Source organism: Juglans microcarpa x Juglans regia, chromosome 3S (genome assembly GCF_004785595.1).
Source record: "Juglans microcarpa x Juglans regia isolate MS1-56 chromosome 3S, Jm3101_v1.0, whole genome shotgun sequence".
NCBI classification, from domain to species: Eukaryota; Viridiplantae; Streptophyta; class Magnoliopsida; order Fagales; family Juglandaceae; genus Juglans; species Juglans microcarpa x Juglans regia.
The window spans coordinates 4,458,052-4,484,026 of record NC_054599.1 but is presented as its reverse complement, the minus strand read 5'-3'; the positions used below and the strand labels follow the sequence as shown (position 1 = coordinate 4,484,026).

Sequence of the window (25,975 nt, the reverse complement as noted above, 5' to 3'; positions counted from 1 at the left end):
TTGAACTAGTTGGTGGTGTTCTCACAGATTTTATAGTTGTGATAGGGAGAGGGACGCAGGTTCAACATGGACCGTCAGATGGGGATCTCAATGGTGAGCTTGTAGGACCCGTTGATAGCCGTTGGATTGCTTATGGGATTTTCCTTCCCGGTTCAAATACGAAGGAAATGCGTTGTGGTCCTTCGATCTGGATTCCGCTGCTTTTCGCTTTACTGTGCCAGGCCGGCAAGTGCCACAACAGTTCCTAATTTTTTTTTTTTTTTTCTTTGAAAGTAATAAGGGCTAGTTTGGTTACATGAGATGAAATAAAATGATAAATCTATAAATAATAATAAAATAATTTATAAATAATAGTCAAATTATTTGATTTAAGATTTTTATAGAGTTATAATATACACAACATATTATACAATACATTGCACAATAATTTTATAAAATAAGGATATTTTTGTAAAATAATATTATTTTTATAAAATATTTTATAAAAATATCCCTCATTTAAAATATAGTTCTGTAAAGTGTTGTAAAAAATATTGTGTATAAATTATTTTTCGAAATGAAATGAGATAAGATGAAATAATTTGAAATGTTTGTAAAATCAAACCACTCGAAGTGGTAATATTCCTTTTCAACTTTTATGTTTTGTCAAATGTTTTTATATGGATTAATATCACAAGTTTAAAATTATTTTATATATTAATTAAATAAATAAATAATATGTATTTTATTTAAAATACGACATATTGACTAATTTGACTAAAATGATAAAATATAAAATTACTTTATAATTGAAGTAATTAAATATAGTCCCAACTTGTAAATTTATGTGATCTTAAATATTCTTACTTGTCGTTGTTACACAATTAAAATAATTTCACGTATTAACTGTTTAAATGACAGTCACTTAAAATGTATTACATAATAAATATGATTTAGACATTATAAATTTTATTTCTCATCTTTCTTTTATTTTTATATACTTTTTCAGTTTTTTTTTTATGATTAGTAATAATAGCCATGAATGGTACTCGACCTAGAAGTTTACTTGCGAAGAAATAATAATAGCAAAATCAACAAGTTTATCACTTGCATTCTCATTAGGATACATTCCTGTTCAATTAATAAGTCACTAATAACTTTACATCTCACGTATTTAGAACATCTCTTTTACTAATAACAATTTATTAATAGGCACTTCCTTAATTATTTAGAACAAAGTAATGATACAAATCATATCAATTTTCATCATCCTCTCATCATTTTATGATGTGACATTAGATGATTAAAAATTATTTATTATATTTTACTTATGAATTTATCATCTAATGACATATTATAAGATGATAAAAAAAGAGATGATAAATACATAATATCATAAATGGGCAGATTTAATAGTCATACTATCATTTTAAAAAAAGTTAACTACTCTCAAGAATCCAGATCTATTCGAAAAATGACACGTGGCTCGATAACACCACTAATAGATTTCCTTGTGTACAAAAGAAAGATATACATAGGTACACAAGTACAAGTTTTATACATTGCATTGCATTCCATTTCTTTTCACATAGACTCTAATAGCCAATGCTCTAATATCAGTTTGACATGTTCCTATAGAAAACATCACCACAGCTCTAAAGTCTCATCGTTATAATTTTCAGTTAAAGTTTACCAGTATTTCACTAGGAGCTAGATCAGGTCACCTCCTTTAATAAAAAAAATATTATAATCATAAAGAGATTACATAAAAGTAATCTCACAAACTATATGATTATATGTGATTTATTATATTGTAAATATATTTTTATTTTAAAATAGATCTAATAGATTATATACAATCACGTCAATTTATAAAATTATTTGTATATAATCTATTTATAATTATAGCAGTACTACTTTTATTGATCACGTCACCCAATAACATTTAAAATCGCATAGTAAATCTCTTAGAATGTTGGATTAAGTCACCCCAAGGTGATGTATATATAATTAATTATGTTGTCTATAATTAAATCATGTAAATTATATATATGAAGTATTACAAATAAATTATTTATTAATTTATACCAGACTATAAATTTTGCATCTAAAAATCATGCATGCATGGGTCTAATTAACATTAATGTGTGCCTTATGATCATGACTAGCTAGTGTAATCTGTCGGAGATACATTATGCATCTTTATGGATTCAAATTATAAATGATAAAAGGCTTTTAAAATAACATCATCTATTTATGATATAATATTGACCTGTCGTGAAAATCTCATTATATATATAATTAGTGATGATTACCACGTACGCACGACTTCACACACAGGCCATGAGGGACTAATGTCGCATGAGTAGTACTGCACGTATACATGAGACTGCATTATCAGTGATGGAAGGACATGATGACTCATGAGGGACTAATGTCGCATGAGTAGTACTGCACGTATACATGAGACTGCATTATCAGTGATGGAAGGACATGATGACTCGCTATATATCTAGCTCTTATTACAATAAATTAGGACATCATGATGTGCATATTAATTCTGATAAAAAATATAAACACACAATATTTTATATAATAATATTTTAAACGAAGAATATTTTTATAAAATACTTTATAAAATTAATATCATTTTATAAAAATATCTTTATTTTATAACAAGTATTATGAAATATGTTGTAAAATATGTTGTGTAAATATCCCTACTCTAATTCTGATTTTTTGAAAAGAAAATTGCAATATTCAATAAGAGACTATCATACATACATACATATATATATATATATATATATATATATAGTTAAATTCATATTTCTCCTATAACGACCCATCATCGTTGGGGCAATAATAAAAAGTAATATTAGGTATAAATTTCAAATAAATAAGTTTCATCCAAATTTTGTATTAAAAGTAGATTCTACTAATAAAAAATATAGATTTTTTAGCTAAAATCTACTTTTTACAAAAACTTGTATGAGACTTATCTATTTAGAACTTATACATATAAATTATTTCTCCTAAAAAGGAAAAAGGGCAAGAAATCTCAATCCTTTCTAGAATCAGATGATGATCAAGAACTCCCCACACGTAGGCAGCTTAATTAATACTTATACGTACCATGCATAACGAATTAGGAGTATTAAGGAAACTTCCAATGACAACATGTAACGTGATTCTCGATCTTAAACTGATGTTATGATATTGGCTGCAAATATGTTTTTATAGCATTCCTGTAATTCTGCACTTATGTATATATTCTGTGCATGATCCTAGGCTAGACGATTTCCATATTTCTACTGACAGCAGTGTTGAACATTGACTATATATTTGTAATATCTTGACATACAATGGACAATAGTTTCCATTCATAAGTTTGTTCTGTTTTATGGTATCAGAGCATCACTGTGACCTTTGTCAAGCTTCACTCTAATGGCCTTTTCATCCTCCATGTCTGTCAACCCAGTGAACATCTAAAGCTTGGTTACAGTTAAATTAACCAGAGACAATTACCTACTATGAAAAACTCAAGTCGTCCCTTACCTGTGTGGACAACGCTTGTTTGGCTTTGTGGATGGAATCGATCTATCACCACCTATCACCATTGTCAATCCTAATGCAGGATCCTCATTTGGTGTAACAGCAGAAATCCCAAACCCCAAGTTCACCACCTGGTATCTCCAAGACCAGGTAGTACTTAGCACCTTAGTGTCTTCCTTGTTTGAAGGCATCCTTGCACAAATGGTTGGTCTCACCACCTCAAGAGAAGTGTGGTTATCACTAGAGTAAATGTTCTCTGCTCACTCAACCGTACGTGCTATACGAACTAGCCAATTCTTGGCAACAACCAAGAAAGGTAACTTGTTTATCTCTAAATATTTTCAGAAAACGAAATTGTTTGCAGATACCTTAGCAGAAATTGGTCAGCCCCTCCTCAACCAAGAAGGCGAGGTAATCACTTCCAATGATCACTAGGAAATTCTCAGTCCAGTAATCCTCGACCAACTTATTAGGTATGTAACAAAACTGGACATACAACAATCCAATATTACCATCAGTTTGATCAAACCTTTCAAGGACCTCCTTCAAACATGGCAGCATATTTGATTGCGCCATCTCCTGCACCATATGCAAACTGGTATCCCAACACTGGCTCAACAAATTATCTGACACATGACTTTCAAAATCTCACTATCCATACTGAACCATATACTAGTAGTGATCAAATACAAGTAGGCGATGGGGCAGATTTGCATATCAAACTCATTGGTCCTACTACTCTGGCAACTCCTTTTCACTCTTTCTCATTATCTAATCTTTTACATGTTCCTACCATTATGAAAAATTTGCTTTTTGTAAGTCAATTTACCCATGAGAATAATGTGTTTATTGAATTTCATTCCTCCTATATTTTGGTGAAGGACGAAACTTCGGAGACAACTCTTCTACGCGGCAACATTAAGGATGGCTTATACTCTTTTCCAACATCACCAATCTTTGTCAACGTGCTCCTCTTGCAATTTGGCATTGTCGCATGAGACATCCCTCATATGCTACTGTCCGCCAACTCATCTCTAAATTTTCTCTCATAATTTTAACTAATAAAAATCCTGGTGTTTGCCCCGCTTACCAACAAAGAAAAAGTCATTACTTGCTTTTTTCAGCATCTCGATGTTTTTCTCAAATACCTCTTAAATTAATATTTTCTGACGGAGAAAGCTAATTGGCATATGTAACGCCCTACTGTACGTACGTACTTGAAAATTAAGGACTGTAATTGTTAGTTTCTTTTTCTTGTTGAAATTCATTAGCAACAAATAAAGGAAATTATATTGAGTTTTATTAGGTAGCATATAAACTTGAAACACAATTTTCTTTGTTTGATCGTAAGTGAAAATCATAACGAAATTTATTTCACAAGCATGCGCAAAAGCAAAATTAAAATCGATATTATAATTTCTATGAAAATTAAAAGAAAAGAAAATAAAGAAATTAATATTTCTAAACTGGAGCATGCAAGTCCCAAACTTTTCCTCATGTAAGGTCGGGTTTCATCATTTTCATGTGATCGATGTATTAATAAAAAACTCAGAATTCCTTAAACCATGCAAAGCTCGAAAGTATATTAATTTGGCAAAATTTAGTCGAAATTACATATATAAATATCATGAGAAGAGCTGGTACCTACGTAGCTAGCTAGATTATAAATTTCTAATCAAATCAAACTGACAAATAATTTATAATCTATATATTTTATGATTTGCTCGTTGAGAACAAAAATAAAAGACAAACTAATTAATCAAGTTAGCACTACAAGCTGTGATCTTTAGACTTTTTGCAAGGAATTAAAAAAATGGTTTTAAGCTGTTTAAACATTTTTCTTTTAAAAGAGGATGATATTATAATTTTATTGATAGTCTTCACTTATATATGACAGAGGAAAACCGTCGTTAATCTTACGTTACACATATTCAAAACTACATAACTAGAAAACCAAACCCAACATCTAAACTGACTAAACACTATACTTTAAAAAAATAAAAAGAAAAAGAAAAAACAAAAAAAAAAAAAAACTATACCGTATATCAGAACAAAAGCAGCAAATTGTTTAAACATTGTTGGGTTGCTCTTGATCTCCTCCTTCTTCCTCCCTCGACATTTCCTCCAGCGATTTTCCCTTCAAGTCCGGCACCAAGAATGTGAAGAATAGCCCAAGCACATTGACAAGAGTGAGCACAAGGAGAGATCAGTTTCTCATTCCAATTCCGGCAGGGTACCCCGGATCAGCCTTCGACTTGTCCTGGTTCTGTGACGCATATAAGAACCCAAAAGCTCCCACAATTGCACCATCTTTCCCTGAAGCAGCCGAGATACCATGGCAAGTTGATCGAAGCCTTGCAGGGAAGATCTCCGCGGGCACGTTGGCCCAAAATTGGCGAAGAAGAAGATTAGCGCATACATTACCACAAAGCCAATATGATTTGCCTTTTGCGTCCAGTGCTGGTAAGGAATGGCTAGGGCAAACATGAAAACTGACATGAAGAAAAACCCAGTTAGCTGAATCGCAAAACGTCTGATATGGTCGATGAGTGCAGCTGTGACCCTGTATCCAGGAATAGTGCCGCAGAGAGCAATCAAGGTTTGAGCCCATGCAATCTTGAAGGGCTCGTCAAGGGCGCTCATGGTTTTTGCAAGAGGGATCCAACCAACTGCACTGAAAATGTCCTTTTGGAACAGATTCTGACTATAATATGCAATGTCCAGTAAGAACCATGTCGTTGTCATCCCCAACAAGTGTAGCCCATGGCGAGCAAGAAATTCTTAAAGAACAACCCGAAAGAATTGCTTCTTTGATCAACCACCACTACCTTGATCTGATCCTCCTCTTTCACCTCCTTCACTACTTGAATCTCAATGTTCAAAACTTTTGACATATCTTGGCATGCTTTCTGGTGATTCTTGGCAACTAAGGCAGTGTAACGAGGGGTTTCCAGCATCTTCATGCGCCAATAGAACGTCAAAGCGGCAGGCACTGCACCGAACATGAGAATGATCCGCCATACGTAGTCTGCCTGAGGGACAGTGGATCCGGTAGGATCGACGGAGTAAGCGTGGGCCAGGAATAGAGCACGAAAGATGGTAGAAACTAACATAGCCACAGTTCCACCACAGAGAATTCCAAACCCTTGCATAGCGAAAACTGCAGCAATGAAAGCACACCCCGAGTTCTCTTGTTTGAATACTCAGCCATGATTGTTGCAGAGAGCGGGTAATCTCCGCCGGTACCAAACCCCAGCCAAAACCTGAAAAAATAAGTTAGAAGTACTATTGACAAGAAGGAAAAATGACAAGTAACACCAAACCGGCCTAGGCAGTACTTGAAAAAACACAGAGTCGCCATCACCGCCTTTGGGAAGCTCCCAAACGAGAGCCCAGAACCGATGGAACACACAACCATAAACAAGAGCGTGATCCCATAGACGCGCTTCCAACCCAACCTATCACCAAGCAACCGAAGAAAAGCTGCCCAGCTAGGGTTCCGCAGAACGAGACTCCATTAACAGCGGCGGCGACGTTAGGTGGCAGAGTACCGGGCTTTAATAATGATCCCTCCACGTGATAATATATGCGACCGAGTAGCTTCGTGACGAGGGAGATGCAGAAAAGATCGTAGGAATCGGTGAAGAACCCCATGCCGGCGATAACAACTGCGGTGAAGTGGTATAGCTGCGTCTTGGCTTTGTCCAGCGTGCTTAGGACGACATTCTGCTCGTTCGCCATGGCGTTGAAATCCTTGGATTTCAATCCCTTAAACTTGTATCTTCTGCTTCTGCTGGTGATTAGCGGTCTCTCAGAACTTCTACTTGATCTCTACGAAATACGAATACAGAGGATTGACTTACAAATTAATTATCAATTGCTACGATCGAGTATATATAAGAAAGGGAGGGCGGACATGCAGAGGTCATAAGTTGTTACGTAAAGGATTTGTTGTCCCAGTTCAAATAATCCTATCATCCTTAAAGAAGTCTACCATGATCTGTAGGTTTTCTCTCGGTAGTACAGGAAATCCTACGGGTATTGTTAATTGCGAGCGCATTAATCTGTGATCTGTGAGATAATTTTGTAGAATTTATCAATATCTTGAGGACTATTGAGGAACTCAGTTCAGATAACCATCAAGTGCCATTGAACCCTCAACCTGCTGCTGCTCAAGATCAAGATAATCTTCACCAACAATCTGATAAGGACTCCAAGGATAAACGACCAAAACAAATCTGATAAGGATCAGCTCTCTAGTTGTTTACGTAAATACAAACTCTGTACATAGTTATCATTTAGTTATTATACAACCTATAAATGTACATCAGCAAGCAATGAAAAATAATATCAAAGTACGTTTTCATCATCTCTTTTCGTTGAATTCTTTAAGGACTGTCGCTGAGTGTGCACCAGCGGTTCCAATTTCTGCATTGCTTTGATGTATATATATTATCATATCAATGTTGTCTGCGAGTACGTGGTGAAAAAGTCTCCAGCAAAGATGATTAAAGTCGGGTCTTTTAAAGTTAATAAGCCAGTGTCCGATGCTGATGAGATTAAAGGCGGCGTTGCTGATGGATCTGCACATTCAGGGGGGATTTCAAGGTGAATTGAATCGTTGAAGTTCACCCTATAGGATCGTGATGAAAGGTGCGAATGATAATTTCAACTGCTCGCTGCTACTCACAAGAGGGGTTTCACTGTAGGCAGTGCAGAATGAGCTGCATTTTGCGGTGCGAGGAGGTCTAGTTGGGGTTGACACAACAATTGACCAGAACACGACTCGTTCTGATATAATCTTGGTGGGTCATAATCTTGGGGGAGGTCGGATCACTGCCTGAAGTGTTTGTTGAACTGGAAGTGAGCAACATCCTAATTAGAAGGCTTCGGGTGCAAGGAAAGAGGCACCAAAGAAAAAAACTAGCTGATCGACCAAGCATAAGATGTTGTTGAACATTGGGATTTTGGTTCATTGGCAGCAGGGGCTCGGGTTGTGGCTATGAAGAGGAATGCAACTTTTGTACGTCAAGCTGCAACTTATGGGGCAGCCGGTATCACCCGTGATCTTCCACCAATTCCCAAGTTTTAAGGCCCTACATTCAAACAAGAGTTGGGGATAATTTTTGTAAGAAGACATGGAGGTGCCAAACGATTCCATCGATAGGAGCTCTTGCCTCCAACTCAAAACAGAACATAACAGAACATTAATTGCGTCCTCAACGCAAGGCCTCTGATCGCCTATTCATACTAGATCTAGTTGCATTTTATTGAAATTCAGAGAATAACCCAAATGGGAGACAAACAAAGCCAATAAAGCACCTGCATTGCTGAAAGCGCAGGCAAAAGGAAAAGAGAAGGAGAAAGAAAAAGAAATAGGTAAAAGGAATGTTAAAAGACACTAAAAGAACAGAAAGATAATACATGTTTCTATTGCATTTTCATTTATTTACTTTCCCCTTTTTTCTTTTTCTTCAATATTATCTTGGCATGGAAGAGTTTAAGTATTTTCTGTTTTTAGTCTTAGGGCCAAATCTTTGTACCTTAAGCAAGCAAAGTGATAGGCCTCGGCGTTCAGAGAAATGCCTCAAGCCAAATCCCAAGTATCTGGGAAACGAGTGGATGTAGGAGACGTGAAAGACGTTGCATGCACGTATGAGGAAGACGTTGCATGCGAGCAGCAGGGAATGAGGCAACGTAGATGCATGCAACATAGACAGTGGACGGGACCATTAAGCGAAGTGAAGAAAAACGCAGCGTGGACTGGGTCGTGGCTGAACGTGCAGATGCGAATGGGGCTTCAGTAGTTACGAATTTTACGTCATTTCCTTTCCGTTAGTTTTATTCTGTTTTTATGTCTTTGCATGCTCTGTTTTATGTTCTGTTTTACATGCGTTGTAATTCAGTTATTAGTCAGCAAGTTTCCCTTTTATTTCGGTTTGAAGTGTACGTGGTTCTGCTATTTAAGCAGCCAAGAATAATTATTAATGGATTATTATGCAAGTTTATCCAAATCTATGGTACATTCTCACCCCGAAGAGAAAACAAATTATCTTACATTTTTACTCTCTAAGTTTGGGACCTATTGATAAAGTGTCAAAAACTACATGATTAAGTTGTTAAAGTGAATGAATTGTTTAACCAAAAAATGAATTAAGTACTTAATTATGTAGTAATTTTTTAGTACTTGACTCAATGTTAAATTCTGATATTTTACACTTGAAAAGAGTTGTAATGCAGGTGGTCCACACTAAAAATTAATATCCCAAATTTTACTCTCATATCTCACTTATGTTGCAGGGCATTGTGGAAAAGATGTTAAAAGTACATGGGTATTATTGGAAATACTCAACTAACATGGCAGCAACCAAAGAAATGCACTGCATAGCAAAAGAAAGGGGCTAGTGATTGGAAACAAAACAAAGAAAAGAAATGAAAGAGGGCTGCCACGGACAGCGGGCTTTACGCACACGGAAATACACTACAGGGGAGGCACGATCGTGGCCTCATAGCGTGGCCTCACAGCAGTAGATAGAGATGTTAGATTTTAATCCTTTTGGACATTTTACTCATCTAGAAATGATAGGCTAGATTTTTATCTTGGGATTCAAGGAGTAACCCATAACTATTTGGGGTTGGATTTTCTTCAATATTTTGTGCTTTTGATGTTAACTTGATGGATTATATTTCAATTTGCATCTAGAAAGGATTGGAGTTCTTTATTCTTGGTTTAGCTCAGTTGTAGACGTAAAGGCACAATTGATACTTTAACAAGTAACATGACTCTGATGGTTTTCTTTCACTATTTTATAGTTGTCATACAATTTGTCAAGTAGTTTTATTAGATTAAAAATTGTGGTTCATTGCTGTATTATCCGACCATGATTTCTAGGAATGAGAGAATGGTCGAGAGAAGATGAAAAGAGAAGTAAATCCATCACCAAATCAGTGGAAGAAAATTGCATCCCAAGTGCATGTTTGTTTTATTGCTTCTTACAAGTTTAAGTCAACTTCTACACATTTCCTTTAAATCTCTTGATTCTTAGTAATTTTAGAAAAGTAGATTCACTTTTATTTTCACCTTTACTCGTGCTTGAACTTCTCAACAATTTCACTCTTAATTCATTCCACACTCCCTTAGTAAATAGCTCCATTTTGGTGTCGATATAGTTAGTGGTTAACTTTTGAAATTTATTTCTCATTTTTTATTTTTTTGTTCATTGCTAGATCATTTAGTTTACTGTTTTCTTATCATTTCAAAATTTCTTGTCACCACAAATGATAATATGTTGTCTTGCGAATATGAAATGTTTACTAAATTCTCATTGTCCCTGTGACTTCGATCTTGGGATTTACCCTCGTATTACTTTGACAGCTTCTATGCTTGGAAGTCAAAATTAAAAGCTGATCAAGTTTTTGACGCCGTTGTCGGGGACAATTGGTGTTTATCAGAGCATTCTCATATTGTTGAGAAGATGTTTGTAGTGCCGTGAACCTCTTTACAGCTTGGGTGACATTCTTCTTTATTTTATTTTACTTTTTTTCTTTTTCTGTTTGTCTTGCATATTCTTTTATTTTCTGTTCTTGTTTGTATGATTGGTTAGACTAGGGACCATATTTCTCGGTTGGTTAAGACAAAATCACAAGTATCTTTTATCTCAACATCACTTTCTCTTGAGTCATCTTCTGACACTAATAGCACCATGGCTGAAAATGAGAATCATGATAGGGAAGTAGTGTATCAGAACAGGACACTTAGAGATTATTTACAACCTGTCAGAACTAGCACACCATCATGCATAATTCAACCTTTGAATGCAAATGCTTTTAATTTCAAACCTGGAATGATTCCATTAATTCCACATTTTCATGGCATGGATTCCGAGAATCCTTACCAAAGAGTTTGAAGAGGTTTGTTCTACATTCATGGACCGGACATGCACTGAGGAGGTTATTAGACTAAAGTTGTTTCCATTTCCTTTGAAAGATAATGCTAAAACGTGGCTAAATTCATTGAGACCTAGAACCATAGGCACATAGTAAAAAATGCAAACTGAATTTTTGAAGAAATTCTTTTCAATATATAGGACAAATGCACTTAAAAGACAAATCATGAACTTTACCCAAAAAGATTCTGAAACTTTTTATCAAAGTTGGGAAAGGTTCAAGGATCTTTTAAATGCTTGTCCTCATCATGGTTATGAAAATTGGCGTTTGATAAGTTTTTTTTTATGAAAGTTTGACACCTAAAATGCGCCAATTTGTACAAACCATGTGTAATAGAGAATTTTTTGACAAAAAGCCTGAGGAAGCATTTGAATATTTTGATTACCTTGCTAAAAATGCTCAATCTTGGGATACAACTGATGTGCATGATAGGTCTAGGCAAGTTGAGTCTGGTCATGGAAAATATACTTTAAAGGAAGAGATGAAACGCGCAGCTGAAGGCGCGCACTGCAGAGAACCAAAACGCAGGGCTGGGTCTTCTATTATTTTTCTTCTTCGGGTTTTATTATTCTTGCGTGGACGGAGAGGAACATTTTTTGTTTAGAGCAGTAGATAGAGATGTTAGATTTTAATCCTTTTGGACATTTTGCTCATTTAGAAATGATAGGCTAGATTTTTATCTTGGGATTCAAGGAGTAACCCATAACTGTTTGGGGTTAGATTTTCTTTAATATTTTTTGTTTTTGATGATTAACTTGATGGATTATATTTCAATTTGCATCTAGAAAAGATTGGAATTCTTTATTCTTGGTTTAGCTCAGTTGTAGACGTAAAGACATAATTGATACTTTAACAAGTAACATGACTGATGGTTTTCTTTCAATATTTTATAGTTATCATATAATTTATCAAGTAGTTTTATTAAATTAAAAATTATGGTTCATTGCTATATTATCCGACCATGATTTCTAAGAATGAGAGAATGGTCGAAAGAAGATGAAAAAAGAAGTTAATCCATCACCAAATCAGTGGGCGAAAATTGCATCCCAAGTGTTTGTTTTATTGCTTCTTACAAGTTTAAGTCAACTTCTACACATTTTCTTTAAATCTCTTGATCCTTAGTAATTTTAGAAAAATAGATTCACTTTTATTTTCAGCTTTACTCGTGCTTGAACTTCCCAACAATTTCACTCTTAATTCATTCCACACTCCCTTAGTAAATAGCCCCATTTTGGTGTCGATATAGTTAGTGGTTAACTTTTGAAATTTATTTCTCATTTCTTATTTTTTTGTTCATTGCTAGATCATTTAGTTTACTGTTTCTTATCATTTCAAAATTTCTTGTCACCACAAATGATAATATGTTATCTTGCAAATATGAAATGTTTACTAAATTCTCATTGTCCCTGTGAATTTGATATTGAAATTTACCCTCGTATTACTTTGACAGCTTCTAAGCTTGGAAGTCAAAATTAAAAGCTGATCACCTATCACAAAGTCACTGGTATCCTTTTACTGACAATTTACATAAATCATGAGTTGAGAAACTCGTCTTCAAATTGCAGAAAAACACTTCAGTTTCAACCTCAAGTGCTTAACATTGCAATACGAACACTTCCATCCGATGAATGACTCAAGTTTAAATACATACATCAGCATTATTTTCTCATCAACTTCTCCTTCAGCCTCTTAACTGCAGCCTTCAGTGTTTCCTCATCCTTGCAGAATGTAAATCGCACCAGATTCTTTCCATCTTCAGGGTTTATGTAAAATACGCTGGTCGGAATTGCTACAACCCCAACTTCCTTGATCAGATACTCGCAAAAAGCAACATCATTTTCCAGCCCAAAAGGGGTATGATCTACAACCACAAAGTAGGTTCCACTTGATGGAAATACCGTGAAACCGACAGCCTTCAATCCCTCCACCAGAATTGTCTTCTTTGCCATGTAATCTCTCTTAAGCTCCGCATAGTAAGAGTCTGGGGCTCTAAGTGCAACTGATGCTGCCCACTGCATTGGAGTGGAAGTAGCAAAAGTGAGGAAAGAATGTGCCTGCCGCACTCCCCACGTCAAATGAGGAGGAGCTATTGCCCACCCAATTTTCCACCCTGTTAAGGAGTATATCTTACCCAACGAATTCATAGTAACAGTACGCTCATACATTCCTGGAAGAGATGCCATGGAAATGTGATCCATTTCAAAAGCCAACTTATCATAAACTTCATCTGCGAAAACCAACACATCATTCTCAATGCAGAGAGATGCAATCAGATTGAGTTCTTCTCTGGTGAACATCTTTCCAGTTGGGTTATGGGGAGTATTCATAAGTATTGCACGTGTATTCTTTGAGATAGCAGGCTTCAACTCATTGATGGGGACAGCAAAATCTGGTGGGCGCAACGTTACACATTTAATATTGGCACCAGCCATGGAGAGAGTGGCCTCAAACACATCAAAAAAGGGAGCAAAGAGGATCACCTCATCCCCGGGATTTATCAACCCTAAGATAGTAGAAGCAATTGCTTCAGTGCAACCAGAGGTAACAGTAACTTCTTTATCAGGATCCACCAGAAGTCCAGTGTCTTTCTTGAACCGTTCGGCAACAGCATTGTTTAATTCTGAAACTCCAAATCCACGAGCATATTGATTTTTTCCATCCTTAATGGCTTGAATTGCTGCTTCCTTTACAAACTCAGGACCATCAAAGTTGGGAGAGCCTGGGCCAAGGTTAATTGCCCCATGCTTGATGGCAAGACTACTCATTTGTGTGAGAATTGTCGTTTTGGCCTTCTCCAACCGCTTTGCAACCTGACAAAAAAAGGCCAATTCATTAGAATTAGGAATAGTTGACAGAATAAAATAATGGTAAACAATTCATTTCCTTTTCTAAGAAAAGAAAACTGAATAGAAGGTTTAGCCATAAGAAAGGCACTAACCAATGCTCGAAAGGTTATTTTATCAACTTCAAACATCTAGGTCAGAACCTTAGATGTCAAAAGCTTCTGGAGGTAATACAGTGAGAGGCCGAATTACATAATGCTAAAACTAAAACAAGACGGACAGGATTTAACGAAAGTGGAGAGAGAGAGAGGCCAGCAGATACTTGCTGAAGAACATAGTTCCCGATGACCCAATACGTGGTAACTCCTTGGTTTCTGTCAACATACGTGTTCATCTCATTTAAAAATCCAATCACTGAATTCCCTAAGAAGATTGGAAAGGGATCTTGTACCATTTGAAAGTCGACTTTTGAATTGATCATAATACGATATGTTTCAGCTTCAGGAGGAGGATTTCATAAAGCCAAATATTGTAGCTAACTTTTGAATTGAATTATTGTCAATATGGTAATATTTGCAATGACTCCAGAATGGCCATGTCATTTTCTCTGAACCTTTTCCTTTCTGAAAACTTCTAACAGTAAAGAAATATTCAGATTGTATGAAGAAAAGAAAGAAAGGCACGCTTAATTACCATAGAAACGAAATACCAACCCATTTCCCGATCAAGCCATTCTTTTTAGATTGACATCAAGTAGAGGATGGTAATATATATATATGGCGGAAATCAAATTGGGTAATACCTGCAAAGGCTGAGGCGACTTGGGGATGGACTGGGTAGGAGCCGAAAAGGCGTCTTTCTCAGTAGAAACGGTGGACATGGCGGCGAAGAAAGATGGGTAACCGCAGCTACGTTTGATTCCGCCCCTAAGCCTACCACCGAGGCTTTCACTTAAGTGCTTGGAAATGGAAAGCAAGGTCAATGACAATGGCTTGAATCGCATTTTAGGACATGTCCAGGTGCATTTGACTGATGTTTTGCACTAGGACAATGCTACAGCGGGGGCTCCCGCTTGAGTGTATTGTTTTATGTGTTTTTTTTAAGTTATTTTTTTATATAAAATTTTTAATAATTTTAAATATTTTAAAAAAATAAATGTAAAATATTATTAAAAAAATATTTTTTTAATCATAAAGTAAAAAAATTTATTAAAAAATACTTTTTTAATTATAAAGTAAAATAAAAAATCATAAAAGATATTTTTTATAATTTTTTATTTTATTTCATGATTAAGAAAATATTTTTTAATAATATTATATTTTTTTATTTTTTTAAATATTTAAAATTATTAAAAAAATTTATATAAAAAATTTTAAAAAAATACATAAAAATACATTTGTTAGACTCCAGCAGGAATTCTAACGGGAGATTTAATATTTTCCTTTTCATTAGCATAATTTTTTTAATACCATTATTTTAAAAGTTTAAAAAATTAAATTATTTATTATATTTTATATAAGAATTTAAAAAATTATAATAAAAAAAAATAAAATGAGATAATATAAAATTATTTTTATATCCAAATTTACCTTAATGATTATACAGCGGAGTTTGATTAGGAAGGAAAGAAAAAATAAAAATAAAAAAACAAAAATGCTGGTGGGACTTGGGAGGCCAAGCCTCGGGAGGAGGACATGGCAGATGCCACTGCCATCTGCCACGTTGGCGTTGAATATTTGACCATTTGGGTTGCTCTCATTGGGTTTTCTAACTTGGGAGTACAGAGTGTGGGGCCAAGTGTGACATTCGTTGGATTAATCCAATTGTTCTTCAAATACCGACAAATGAAGACCCATCTGATTTGTTAATAATTCTGCTGAGCATTTTACACACCATATATTTTTATTTTTATAAAAAATATATAATATATAGATGATGAGTAAAATATTTTAATTAATTTAATAAGAATAGAATAAAATAAAATAAAATAAATATTTAAAATATTATGTAGCATGGACCAGCTAGACTCTGTTATATTATTAGGCCTTAAGTGTTTATTATGATTTCCCTCTATCTGTGGGCTAAATAAAAGTTTTGAGCCCATGCATAACGAATAACAAGTGACATATTGAAGGGATTCAACTACTTCTACCCTGAATAACCAGTGACAATTAGTCCATGAGTAATGTTATCTTAATTTATTTCACTCACTTTGCTCTCTTGACGTGACATACATGACTTATTAAAAAAAATATATATTCAAATCAAAATTATGAATATAAAATTATGAAGACTAAAACCCTAAATTTCATCAAACCTTTTGTGTTTTTACTTTTAATTTTTTTTAACAAATCATGTCACACCACATTATGGTGTCACGTCAAGAAGGTAAAATGAGTGATATAAATTAGGGAGTATAGTAACATTTCTCTTAGTCCATGAAGTTGAGTTTTCAGTCTCCATAAAAGCAAAAATAAAAAGAACGGAATTAGTTGTATCCCCAGCATGCAATCACTATTTCTATATCTTTGCAGCAATCTTAGTGTAATAATTTATACAAAGTCTCAAACATATAAATTCCGTACATGTCCTTTTATCAAATAATGAATCCTAGCTTATTAAAATAGAAGAAATCAACATCATTTTGAACATAAAAGACAAATTTAGTGCGATAACTTAAGGTTCTTGATGGCTATCCATAGTTGTTCGACAGTTACTTATTTGCATTGCTTGATTTTGATGGTAATGCAACTTAGTCTGTTTGATTTTGATCATGCTTATTTGTGGGTGCAAATGTTAAATTTGCCTTTGACTTATATGAATAAGCAGATGTGGGAACTAATTGAGAGTTTGATGGGGAAGGTTATGGAGGTTGATGTGAAGGAGGATGGCTCGGCTTGGGGGAGATGTCTGAGGGTGAAGGTGCAATGTGATTTGAGAAGACCTGTAGCTCAAGGTAGGACCATTGTTGTGGATGGAAGGAAAAGGTGGGTACCTTTTCAGTATGAAAAGTTACATAGATTATGCTTTAATTGTGAAAAAATTGTCCATGGAAAGGATGAGTGTAAGGAGAGTGATGGGAGTGTAGGCCAGTATGGTGTTTGGCTTCGAGCATTACCTCAAACTAGAAAATGATCAATTAATGTTAGAGAGCAGAAAATGAGAGGAGGAAGGGAAGAGATGGGTGATTGTTCAAATACTAATCATGTAGATGACGAACAGGGAAGGGAGGCTCAGGGGGCCGGGAGGGTGGAAGAGGTAGTTATGGAGGGGAATGGGTGAATAAAATGTGCTCTCTACTGGTTGAAGACCAGGTGCTACTTCTAAAACCTCAAGAACAGGTGATTCAATCTCCAATATGTGTGGAGACTGATGATCAAGAGGTGAATGAACTGGAGATTGGCTCGACTATAAGTATGGCTGATGTACAGATTGTTGTGCAGAAGAATAATTTTTGAATTGAGAAATCGAGCTCCAATGAAGCTGAGCAGAACCAGGATTATACAAAGTCCTCACGATGGAAGAGGAGGGCTAGAACTAGGCCTAAGTCAGGTAAGTCTACTAGCTCAAGTTCTAAGGTAAAAAGAGGTAATGAGTGTGTGGGGGAAGATGGTGATATGCGAGTGGAAGGGAAGAAAATGAGAAGTAGTGATGTTATGGTCTGTGATGACAGACTAGGGGTGGTGGCTACTCTGCAGCACCCCCTGACATTATGAATACTATATGTTGGAATTGTCGAGGGCTTGGAAACCCTCAGACAGTTTAAGATCTTTATCTTTTGGTGAAGCATAAGAGGTCCAAAATTGAGTTGCTCATTAAAACACTAATAAAAGTTGTTGCTGTTGAAAAATTAAAGAGGAGGTTGAGGATGGAAGGGTGTTGGGTTATTAATCTTTTGGGAAGAAAAGGTGGTCTGGCCTTGTTTTGGGAGATGGAGGATGATGTAGTAATAGAGAGTTATTCATAGTGGCATATTAATGCCTTTGTTAAAGGTGGGGGTCAAGGAAGTTGGCATTTTATTGGGTTCTATGGACATCTTGATGCAAGCAAGATGTGGTAGTCGTGAGAGCTTCTCAAGCAATTGTCTCCACCTGATGGAGGGGCATGGTGTATAACTGGAAACTTCAATGAGCTGTTATCACAAGATGAGAAATGGGGAGACAATAGAAGAGAGGAGAAGTCGATCTCGAGTTTTAGAGAAGCTTTAGAAGTAAACAAGCTGGTGGATGTGGGAATGAGTGGTAATTTTTTTACTTGTAGTAACAGACATTCAAACCACACATTTACTAAGGAAAGGTTGGACATATATGTGGTCAACAATGAATAGATTAATATGTTTGGGAAGGTTAAAGTGGAAGGGCTCACAACAAGCAGGTGAGATCATCATCCAATCATGATGTATGTGAGGAAGGATAGGAGGTGCTTCTCTAGAAGGCAGTTTTCCTTTAAGCTTGAGGCAAGTTGGATAAGGGAGGAGGAATGTGAAGAGTTAATTAGAACAGTTTGGGTTAATACTCCTCAGGCTGGCAGGGATCCTCTTGTGTGTGTTCAAAAGATGTTGAGAGAGTGTAGTGGTAAGCTGAGCAACACTTTTAGAAGAAGGGAGGGTGAGAGATGTAATGATATTGAACAATTAAATAGAAGAATAAAGGAGCTACAAGATAGAGAATGGCCTCATAATTTTGCAAAACTTCACAGCTTGCAACAGGAGGTGGGTTTGTTATTGGAGAATGAGGATATAAGGTGGAGACAGAGGGCAAAAACGAATTGGTATTCCTTAGGAGATAAAAATACTAAGTTTTTTTCATGCTTGTATTAAGCAGTAAAGAAAAAAGAACCAAATATCTTCAGTTATGGACGCTGCTTCATAATTGAAAGAATGGAATTGGAAAAACCTTTCACAAGGGATGAAGTTGTGGTAGCCCTTAAGCAGATGGGTCCCTTGAAAGCCCCTGGCCCTGATGGGTTTGGAGCATGCTTTTATCAAACCTATTGGCATATAGTAGGGGATAAGGTGTGTGCTATAGTTCTGAGTTTCTTGAATGGGAGTGTGTTTGAAAACTCCATCAATTTTACTTATGTGGCCCTTGTTCCAAAAGTGCCTGAGCCTAAGAAGGTTGGTGATTATAGACCAATTAGCTTGTGCAATATTTTGTACAAGCTAATATTGAAGACTCCTGCAAATAAACTTAAGTTGGTGCTCGATAAGATCATTGCTAAGAATCATAGTGCCTTCATCCTTGGTAGGTTGATCTTGGATAATGTAATAGCAGCTTATGAAACACTGCATTCCATGAAGACTAGATCTAAGAGAAAAAGAGGAAGTATGGCATTGAAAATGGACATCTCAAAAGCATATGATAAGGTTGAATGAGACTTTTTGAAAGCTGTCATGCAGAGAATGGGGTTTAGGGAAAGATGGATTGGGTTGATTATGGATTGTATAACTTCTGTATCTTATGCTATGTTGGTGAATGGAAGAGCAGGTGATGTTATATACCCCTCACAAGATATTAGGCAAGGGAATCCAATATCCCCTACTTGTTTTTGTTGTGTACTGAGAGGTTGAGCAAACTTATTAACGCAGCTGAGGATAAGGGTGAAATAAGAGGAATGGCTGTTGCAAGAGGAATGATAATTTCAAGGTGAATTGAATCGTTGAAGTTCACCCTAAAGGATCGTGATGAAAGACGCGAATGATAATTTCAACTGCTCGCTGGTACTCACAAGAGGGGTTTCACTGTAGGCAGTGCAGAATGAGCTGCATTTTGCGGTGCGAGGAGGTCTAGTTGGGGTTGACACAACAATTGACCAGAACACGACTCGTTCTGATATAATCTTGGTGGGTCATAATCTTGGGGGAGGTCGGATCACTGCCCGAAGTGTTTGTTGAACTGGAAGTGAGCAACATCCTAATTAGAAGGCTTGGGTGTTAAGGAAAGAGGCACCAAAGAAAAAAGCTACCTGATCGACCAAGTAGAAGATGTTGCTGTTGAACATTGGGATTTTGGTTCATTGGCAGCGGGGGCTCGGGTTGTGGCAATGAAGAAGAATGCTACTTTTGTACGTCAAGCTGCAACTTATGGGGCAGCCAGTATCGCCCGTGATCTTCCACCAATTCACAAGTTTTAAGGCCCTTCATTCAAACAAGAGCTGGGGATAATTTTTGTACGAAGACATGGAGGTGCCAAACGATTCCATCGATAAGAGCTCTTGCCTCGAACTCAAAACAGAACAGAACATTCCTTGCTCAACACAAGGCAAAAGGAAAAGAGGAGGAGAAAGAAAAAGAAAAAGGTAAAAGGGAATGTTAAAGACCCTAAAAGAACAAAAAGATAATACATGTTTCTATTGCATTTTCATTTATTTACTTTCCCCTTTTTTCTTTTTCTCCAATATTATCTTGGCATGGAAGAGTTTAAATATTTTCTGCTTTTAGTCCTAGAGCCAAATCTTTGTATCTTAAGCAAGCAAAGTCACTAGTATCCTTTTACTGACAATTTAGATAAATCATGAGTTGAGAAACTTGTCTTCAAATTGGTATACAGAAAAATACTTCACTTTCAACCTCAAGTGCTTAACATTGCAACACGAACACTTCCATCCGATGAATGACTCAAGTCCTAAGTGATTTAAATACATACATCAGCATTATTTTCTCATCAACTTCTCCTTCAGCCTCTTAACTGCAGCCTTCAGTGTTTCCTCATCCTTGCAGAATGTAAATCGCACCAGATTCTTTCCATCTTCAGGGTTCAAGTAAAATACGCTGGTCGGAATTGCTACAACCCCAACTTCCTTGATCAGATACTCGCAAAAAGCAACATCATTTTCCAGCCCAAAAGGGGTATGATCTACAACCACAAAGTAGGTTCCACTTGATGGAAATACCTTGAAACCGACAGCCTTCAATCCCTCCACCAGAATTGCCTTCTTTGCCATGTAATCTCTCTTAAGCTCCGCATAGTAAGAGTCTGGGGCTCTAAGTGCAACTGATGCTGCCCACTGCATTGGAGTGGAAGTAGCAAAAGTGAGGAAAGAATGTGCCTGCCGCACTCCCCACGTCAAATGAGGAGGAGCTATTGCCCACCCAATTTTCCACCCTGTTAAGGAGTATGTCTTACCCAACGAATTCATAGTAACAGTACGCTCATACATTCCTGGAAGAGATGCCATGGAAATGTGATCCATTTCAAAAGCCAACTTATCATAAACTTCATCTGCGAAAACCAACACATCATTCTCAATGCAGAGAGATGCAATCAGATTGAGTTCTTCTCTGGTGAACATCTTTCCAGTTGGGTTATGGGGAGTATTCATAAGTATTGCACGTGTATTCTTTGAGATAGCAGACTTCAGCTCATTGATGGGGACAGCAAAATCTGGTGGGCGCAACGTTACACATTTAATATTGGCACCAGCCATGGAGAGAGTGGCCTCATATGAATCATAAAAGGGAGCAAAGAGGATCACCTCATCCCCGGGATTTATCAACCCTAAAATAGTAGAAGCAATTGCTTCAGTGCAACCAGAGGTAACAGTAACTTCTTTATCAGGGTCCACCACAAGTCCAGTGTCTTTCTTGAACCGTTCGGCAACAGCATTGTTTAATTCTGAAACTCCAAATCCACGAGCATATTGATTTTTTCCATCCTTAATGGCTTGAATTGCTGCTTCCTTTACAAACTCAGGACCATCAAAGTTGGGAAAGCCTTGGCCAAGGTTAATTGCCCCATGCTTGATGGCAAGACTACTCATTTGTGTGAAAATTGTCGTTTTGAACTTCTCCAACCGCTTTGCAACCTGACAAAAAAAGGCCAATTCATTAGAATTAGGAATAGTTGACAGAATAAAATAATGGTAAACAATTCATTTCCTTTTCTTAGAAAAGAAAACTGAATAGAAGGTTTAGCCATAAGAAGGGCACTAACCAATGCTCGAAAGGTTATTTTATCAACTTCAAACATCTAGTTCAGAACCTTAGATGTCAAAAGCTTCTGGAGGTAATAAAGTGAGAGGCCGAATTACATATTGCTAAAACTAAAACAAGACGGACAGGATTTAACGAAAGTGGAGAGAGAGAGAGAGAGGCCAGCGGATACTTGCTGAAGAGAATAGTTCCCGATGACCCAATACGTGGTAACTCCTTGGTTTCTGTCAACATACGCGTTCATCTCATTTAAAAATCCAAACACTGAATTCCCTAAGAAGATTGGAAAGGGATCTTGGACCATTTGAAAGTTAACTTTTGAATTGATCATATTACGATATGTTTCAGCTTCAGGAGGAGGATTTCATAAAACCAAATATTGTAGCTAACTTTTGGATTGAATTATAGTCAATATGGTAATATTTGCAATGACTCAGGAATGGCCATGTAGCACATTTTCTCTGAGAGAAAACGTTTTCAGAGACGGACAGCAATGACTCAAGACGGAGAGGAATTTTTTGAGAGATGAAATGAGATGAAATTTTATGAAATGACTCAAGACTTCTAACACAATAAAAGCCTCAATTTCTTCTAAAAGTAAAAGTTGAGTATAACAAACAGAGCCCCGCAATTCCGCTAAAGTGGGCAAGTGAATCGAGGGAAGGACCTTATATTTTCCATTGAAAACAAAATTAAAGAACCAATTAGTAGCATAGAGATAATAATGATTGTGGGGGAAGTTGGTCATATTAATTTTTTATTCGCAAAGAAATATTCAGATTGTATGAAGAAAAGAAGAAAGAAAGAAAGGCACGCTTAATTACCAAAGAAACGAAATACCAACCTATTTCCCAATCAAGCCATTCTTTTTAGATTGACATCAAGTATACAAATTATAAAGGCTAAAACTAGGAAGAGTTTTTCTTATATTTACCAAAAGGGGGAAAACCCATTTCATTTCAAACCAGACGCCAATATATATATATATATATATAGCGGAAATCAAATTGGGTAATACCTGCAAAGGTTGAGGCGACTTGGGGATGGACTGGGTAGGAGCCGAAAAGGTGTCTTTCTCAGTAGAAACGGTGGACATGGCGGCGAAGAAACTTAGAAAGATGGGTAACCGCAGCTACGTTTGATTCCGCCCCTAAGCCTACCACCGGGGCTTTCACTCAAGTGCTTGGAAATGGAAAGCAAGGTCAATGACAATGGCTTCAATCGCATTTCAGAACATGTCCAGATGAATTTGACTGATGTTTTAAGGGTTGTGCAGCGGAGTTTGATTAGGAAGGAAAGAAAAAATAAAAATAAATAAACAAAAATACTGAGCTCTGTATAGACGTGCGGCTGCGCAGCCGGGAATCAAGTGAGGTGGTGGGACTTGGGAGGATAGGGTGTGGGGCCAAGCCTTTGTACATGGTTTCATGCCACCGCCATGTGCCACGTTGGCGTTGAATATTTGACCATTTGGGTTGCTGCCTCTCATTGGGTTTTCTATCTTGGGAGGACAAGGTGTGGGGCCCAGCGTGACATTCGTCGGATTAATCCATTTGTTTTTTTACTGAAAAATTTATTCATCATCTTAATTCTTATTATCTTATTATCATTTCATAATATAATATTAAATAATAAATTTACAAATAAAATATAATAAATAATTTCTAATTATCTAATATCACATTATAAGATAATGAAAAAATGATAAGAATTAAAACGATGAGAAGCATTACTCTTTTCAAATACCGACTAACAAAGACCATCTAATTTGTGAATAATTCTACTTAATATTTCATTACTACACATCTTTTTTAATTTTTTTTCTATTTTTTTAATAAAAAGTATATAGTATATAGATGATGAGTAAAACATTTCAATTAGTTTAATAAAAATAAAATAAAATAAAATAAAAATTTAAAATATATGATATAGAATGATGAGTATCATTCTTTTAAGAAAAATCAATTCATCATCTTAACTCTTATCATTCTATGATGTGATATTAAATGATAAATTTATAAATGAAATATAATAAATAATTTTTAATTATCTAATACTATATTATAAAATAATAAAAATTAAAATAATAAGTAACATTACTCTTCTCCTAATTATATGGCATGGACCTCAGGACTCTTTTATATTATTAGGCCTTAAGTGTTTATTATGACTTTTCTCTATTTGTGGGCTAAATAAAAGTTTTGGGCCCATGCATGACAAGATGGACCGACCCATTTACGTATTGAAGGGATTCAACTACTGCTAGCCTGTCTAACAAGTGATAATTAATCCATGAGTAATGTTAGTATCTTTTTTAATTTATATCATTCACTTTACTTCTTGACATGGTTTACATGACTTATTTAAAAATTATATATTTAAAACAAAATAACGCCTAAAAACACAAAATGATGAACACTAAAACTCTAAATTTTATCTACTATTTTATGTTTATGTTTTTAATTTTTTTAATAAGTTACGTTGTACCATATTGTGGTGTCACGTCAAGAAGGTAATGTGAATATATAAATTAGGAAGTATAATTAAAACAAAACTAAAAGGAACGGAATTAGTTGTATCCCCTACATGCAATCACTATTTCCATATCTTTGCAGCAATCTTAGTGTAATAACCTATACAAAGTCTTAAATATACAAATTTTGTATGTGTCCTTTTATGAAATAATAAATCCCATCATATTAAAATATAAGAAATCAACATCATTTTGAAAATAAAAGACAAATTCAGTGCGTTCTTCATCTTTTCAAATGTACAAGTATGTCCCAATTATGATTTCTTTTTCAGTGATTTGTTTGGGGAGGCATGACGGTTGCGAATAAAACGTAGGAAGAAGTAACAGAACTAAAAGGAAGAAGCAGAAGAGTTAAACGGTGCGCAAATGAAATGGTGCATTTTAGTATAATAAAGTGATGCATTTAATAAACTTGAAACGATGTGTTAGACTCTTGTAAGATGATATAACATTACAAGAAAAATAGTCTTTTTCAACGCCAAAAATCGTCGGAAATAAGCTCTAAAATCGCCGGATTTGATATTTTTCAACAATTTTTACTGCGTTGAATGTTCGTTGCCATTGTCTACTCAATAATAAGTTAAACCAACGAACTTCAAAAATTGTCGCAATTAGTTACCTTTTTCAACGATCTTCTTTCGCCGCATATTCCAAATAAAATGCTAAAAATACCTATTTGGTTTGCCTATTAAATCACCGGTTTTGGTTGGCCTATTAAAAATACCTATTTGGTTTGCCTAAATGCCTACTTTCCTCACGAAGATCTAAAATAGATACAAATAATAACTTAGTGTTACTCACATCTCAGTAAAAACTAAAATATGAAAATGTAAAAAGTTACCTACCTAACTTTGTTCCAACAAGTACAATATTTGGAACATTGGGTGCAAATTGACGAAGTTCAGGCATCCACCGTTAGGAAATTAGAACAAATAAATAACTTCAGTTATTGGTGTACTGAATCACTGGCACAAGAAGAAACAAGAGCACCATGCCAACTGACAATAGCTCAGTTATGACGTGGAGATCAAAGTAAAGAGTACAAGTATCTATGTGACTTGGGGGGGGAGGGGAATAGCAAAAAAAAGTAATACAGGATAAATTGAGAAATGGATACCATTAAAGTCAGTACCTTCTTAAGAACATTTTCATAGCTTGCCCTACTGATTGATGAGAAAGCTAAGACAAATAAATATGCACCTCGATAACTCAGTGGTCTTAACTTGCTATAATCCTCTATATGCACAA

General features: G+C 35.6%; 2 protein-coding genes, 1 non-coding gene and 1 pseudogene across 4 annotated transcripts; all 4 read right to left on the bottom strand.

Annotated features, from left to right (window-relative positions):
- Nucleotides 1-5,472: 5,472 nt before the first annotated feature.
- On the bottom strand, nt 5,473-7,362 carry LOC121258524 (annotated as a pseudogene).
- Nucleotides 7,363-11,628: 4,266 nt separating this feature from the next.
- Nucleotides 11,629-11,735, bottom strand: LOC121258917. The gene has a single exon (XR_005939468.1). It is a non-coding gene; the product is annotated as a small nucleolar RNA R71 (small nucleolar RNA).
- A 1,319-nt stretch (nt 11,736-13,054) lies between these two features.
- On the bottom strand, nt 13,055-16,120 carry LOC121257890 (probable N-succinyldiaminopimelate aminotransferase DapC). The gene is made up of 3 exons (XM_041159155.1): nt 16,103-16,120; nt 15,067-15,306; nt 13,055-14,291 (listed from the first exon to the last, which is right to left on the bottom strand). The coding sequence occupies exons 1-3, from the start codon at nt 16,118-16,120 to the stop codon at nt 13,140-13,142; spliced, it is 1,410 nt and encodes a 469-aa protein (XP_041015089.1). The 3' UTR covers nt 13,055-13,139.
- Nucleotides 16,121-20,726: 4,606 nt separating this feature from the next.
- LOC121258523 (probable N-succinyldiaminopimelate aminotransferase DapC) lies at nt 20,727-25,619 on the bottom strand. Of its 2 annotated transcripts, none has more exons than XM_041160058.1 (2): nt 25,573-25,619; nt 20,727-22,067 (listed from the first exon to the last, which is right to left on the bottom strand). In XM_041160058.1, the coding sequence occupies exon 2, from the start codon at nt 22,020-22,022 to the stop codon at nt 20,916-20,918; it is 1,107 nt and encodes a 368-aa protein (XP_041015992.1). In that variant the 5' UTR covers nt 22,023-22,067; nt 25,573-25,619; the 3' UTR covers nt 20,727-20,915. The 2 variants fall into 2 exon arrangements, with proteins under 2 accessions (XP_041015992.1, XP_041015990.1); XM_041160056.1 differs by lacking the exon at nt 25,573-25,619 and adding an exon at nt 23,213-23,696.
- Between the last annotated feature and the right edge of the window lie 356 nt (nt 25,620-25,975).

Excerpts from the sequence above, each read along its gene's own strand:
- LOC121258523 (XM_041160056.1), bottom strand. The coding sequence starts at position 23,290 with ATGTCCACCGTTTCTACTGAGAAAGACACCTTTTCGGCTCCTACCCAG. Across the intron at positions 22,068-23,212 it reads AGTCGCCTCAACCTTTGCAG|GTTGCAAAGCGGTTGGAGAA; the intron begins GTATTACCCAAT and ends TTTTTTTGTCAG.
- LOC121257890 (XM_041159155.1), bottom strand. Across the intron at positions 14,292-15,066 it reads AGTCGCCTCAGCCTTTGCAG|GTTGCAAAGCGGTTGGAGAA; the intron begins GTATTACCCAAT and ends TTTTTTTGTCAG.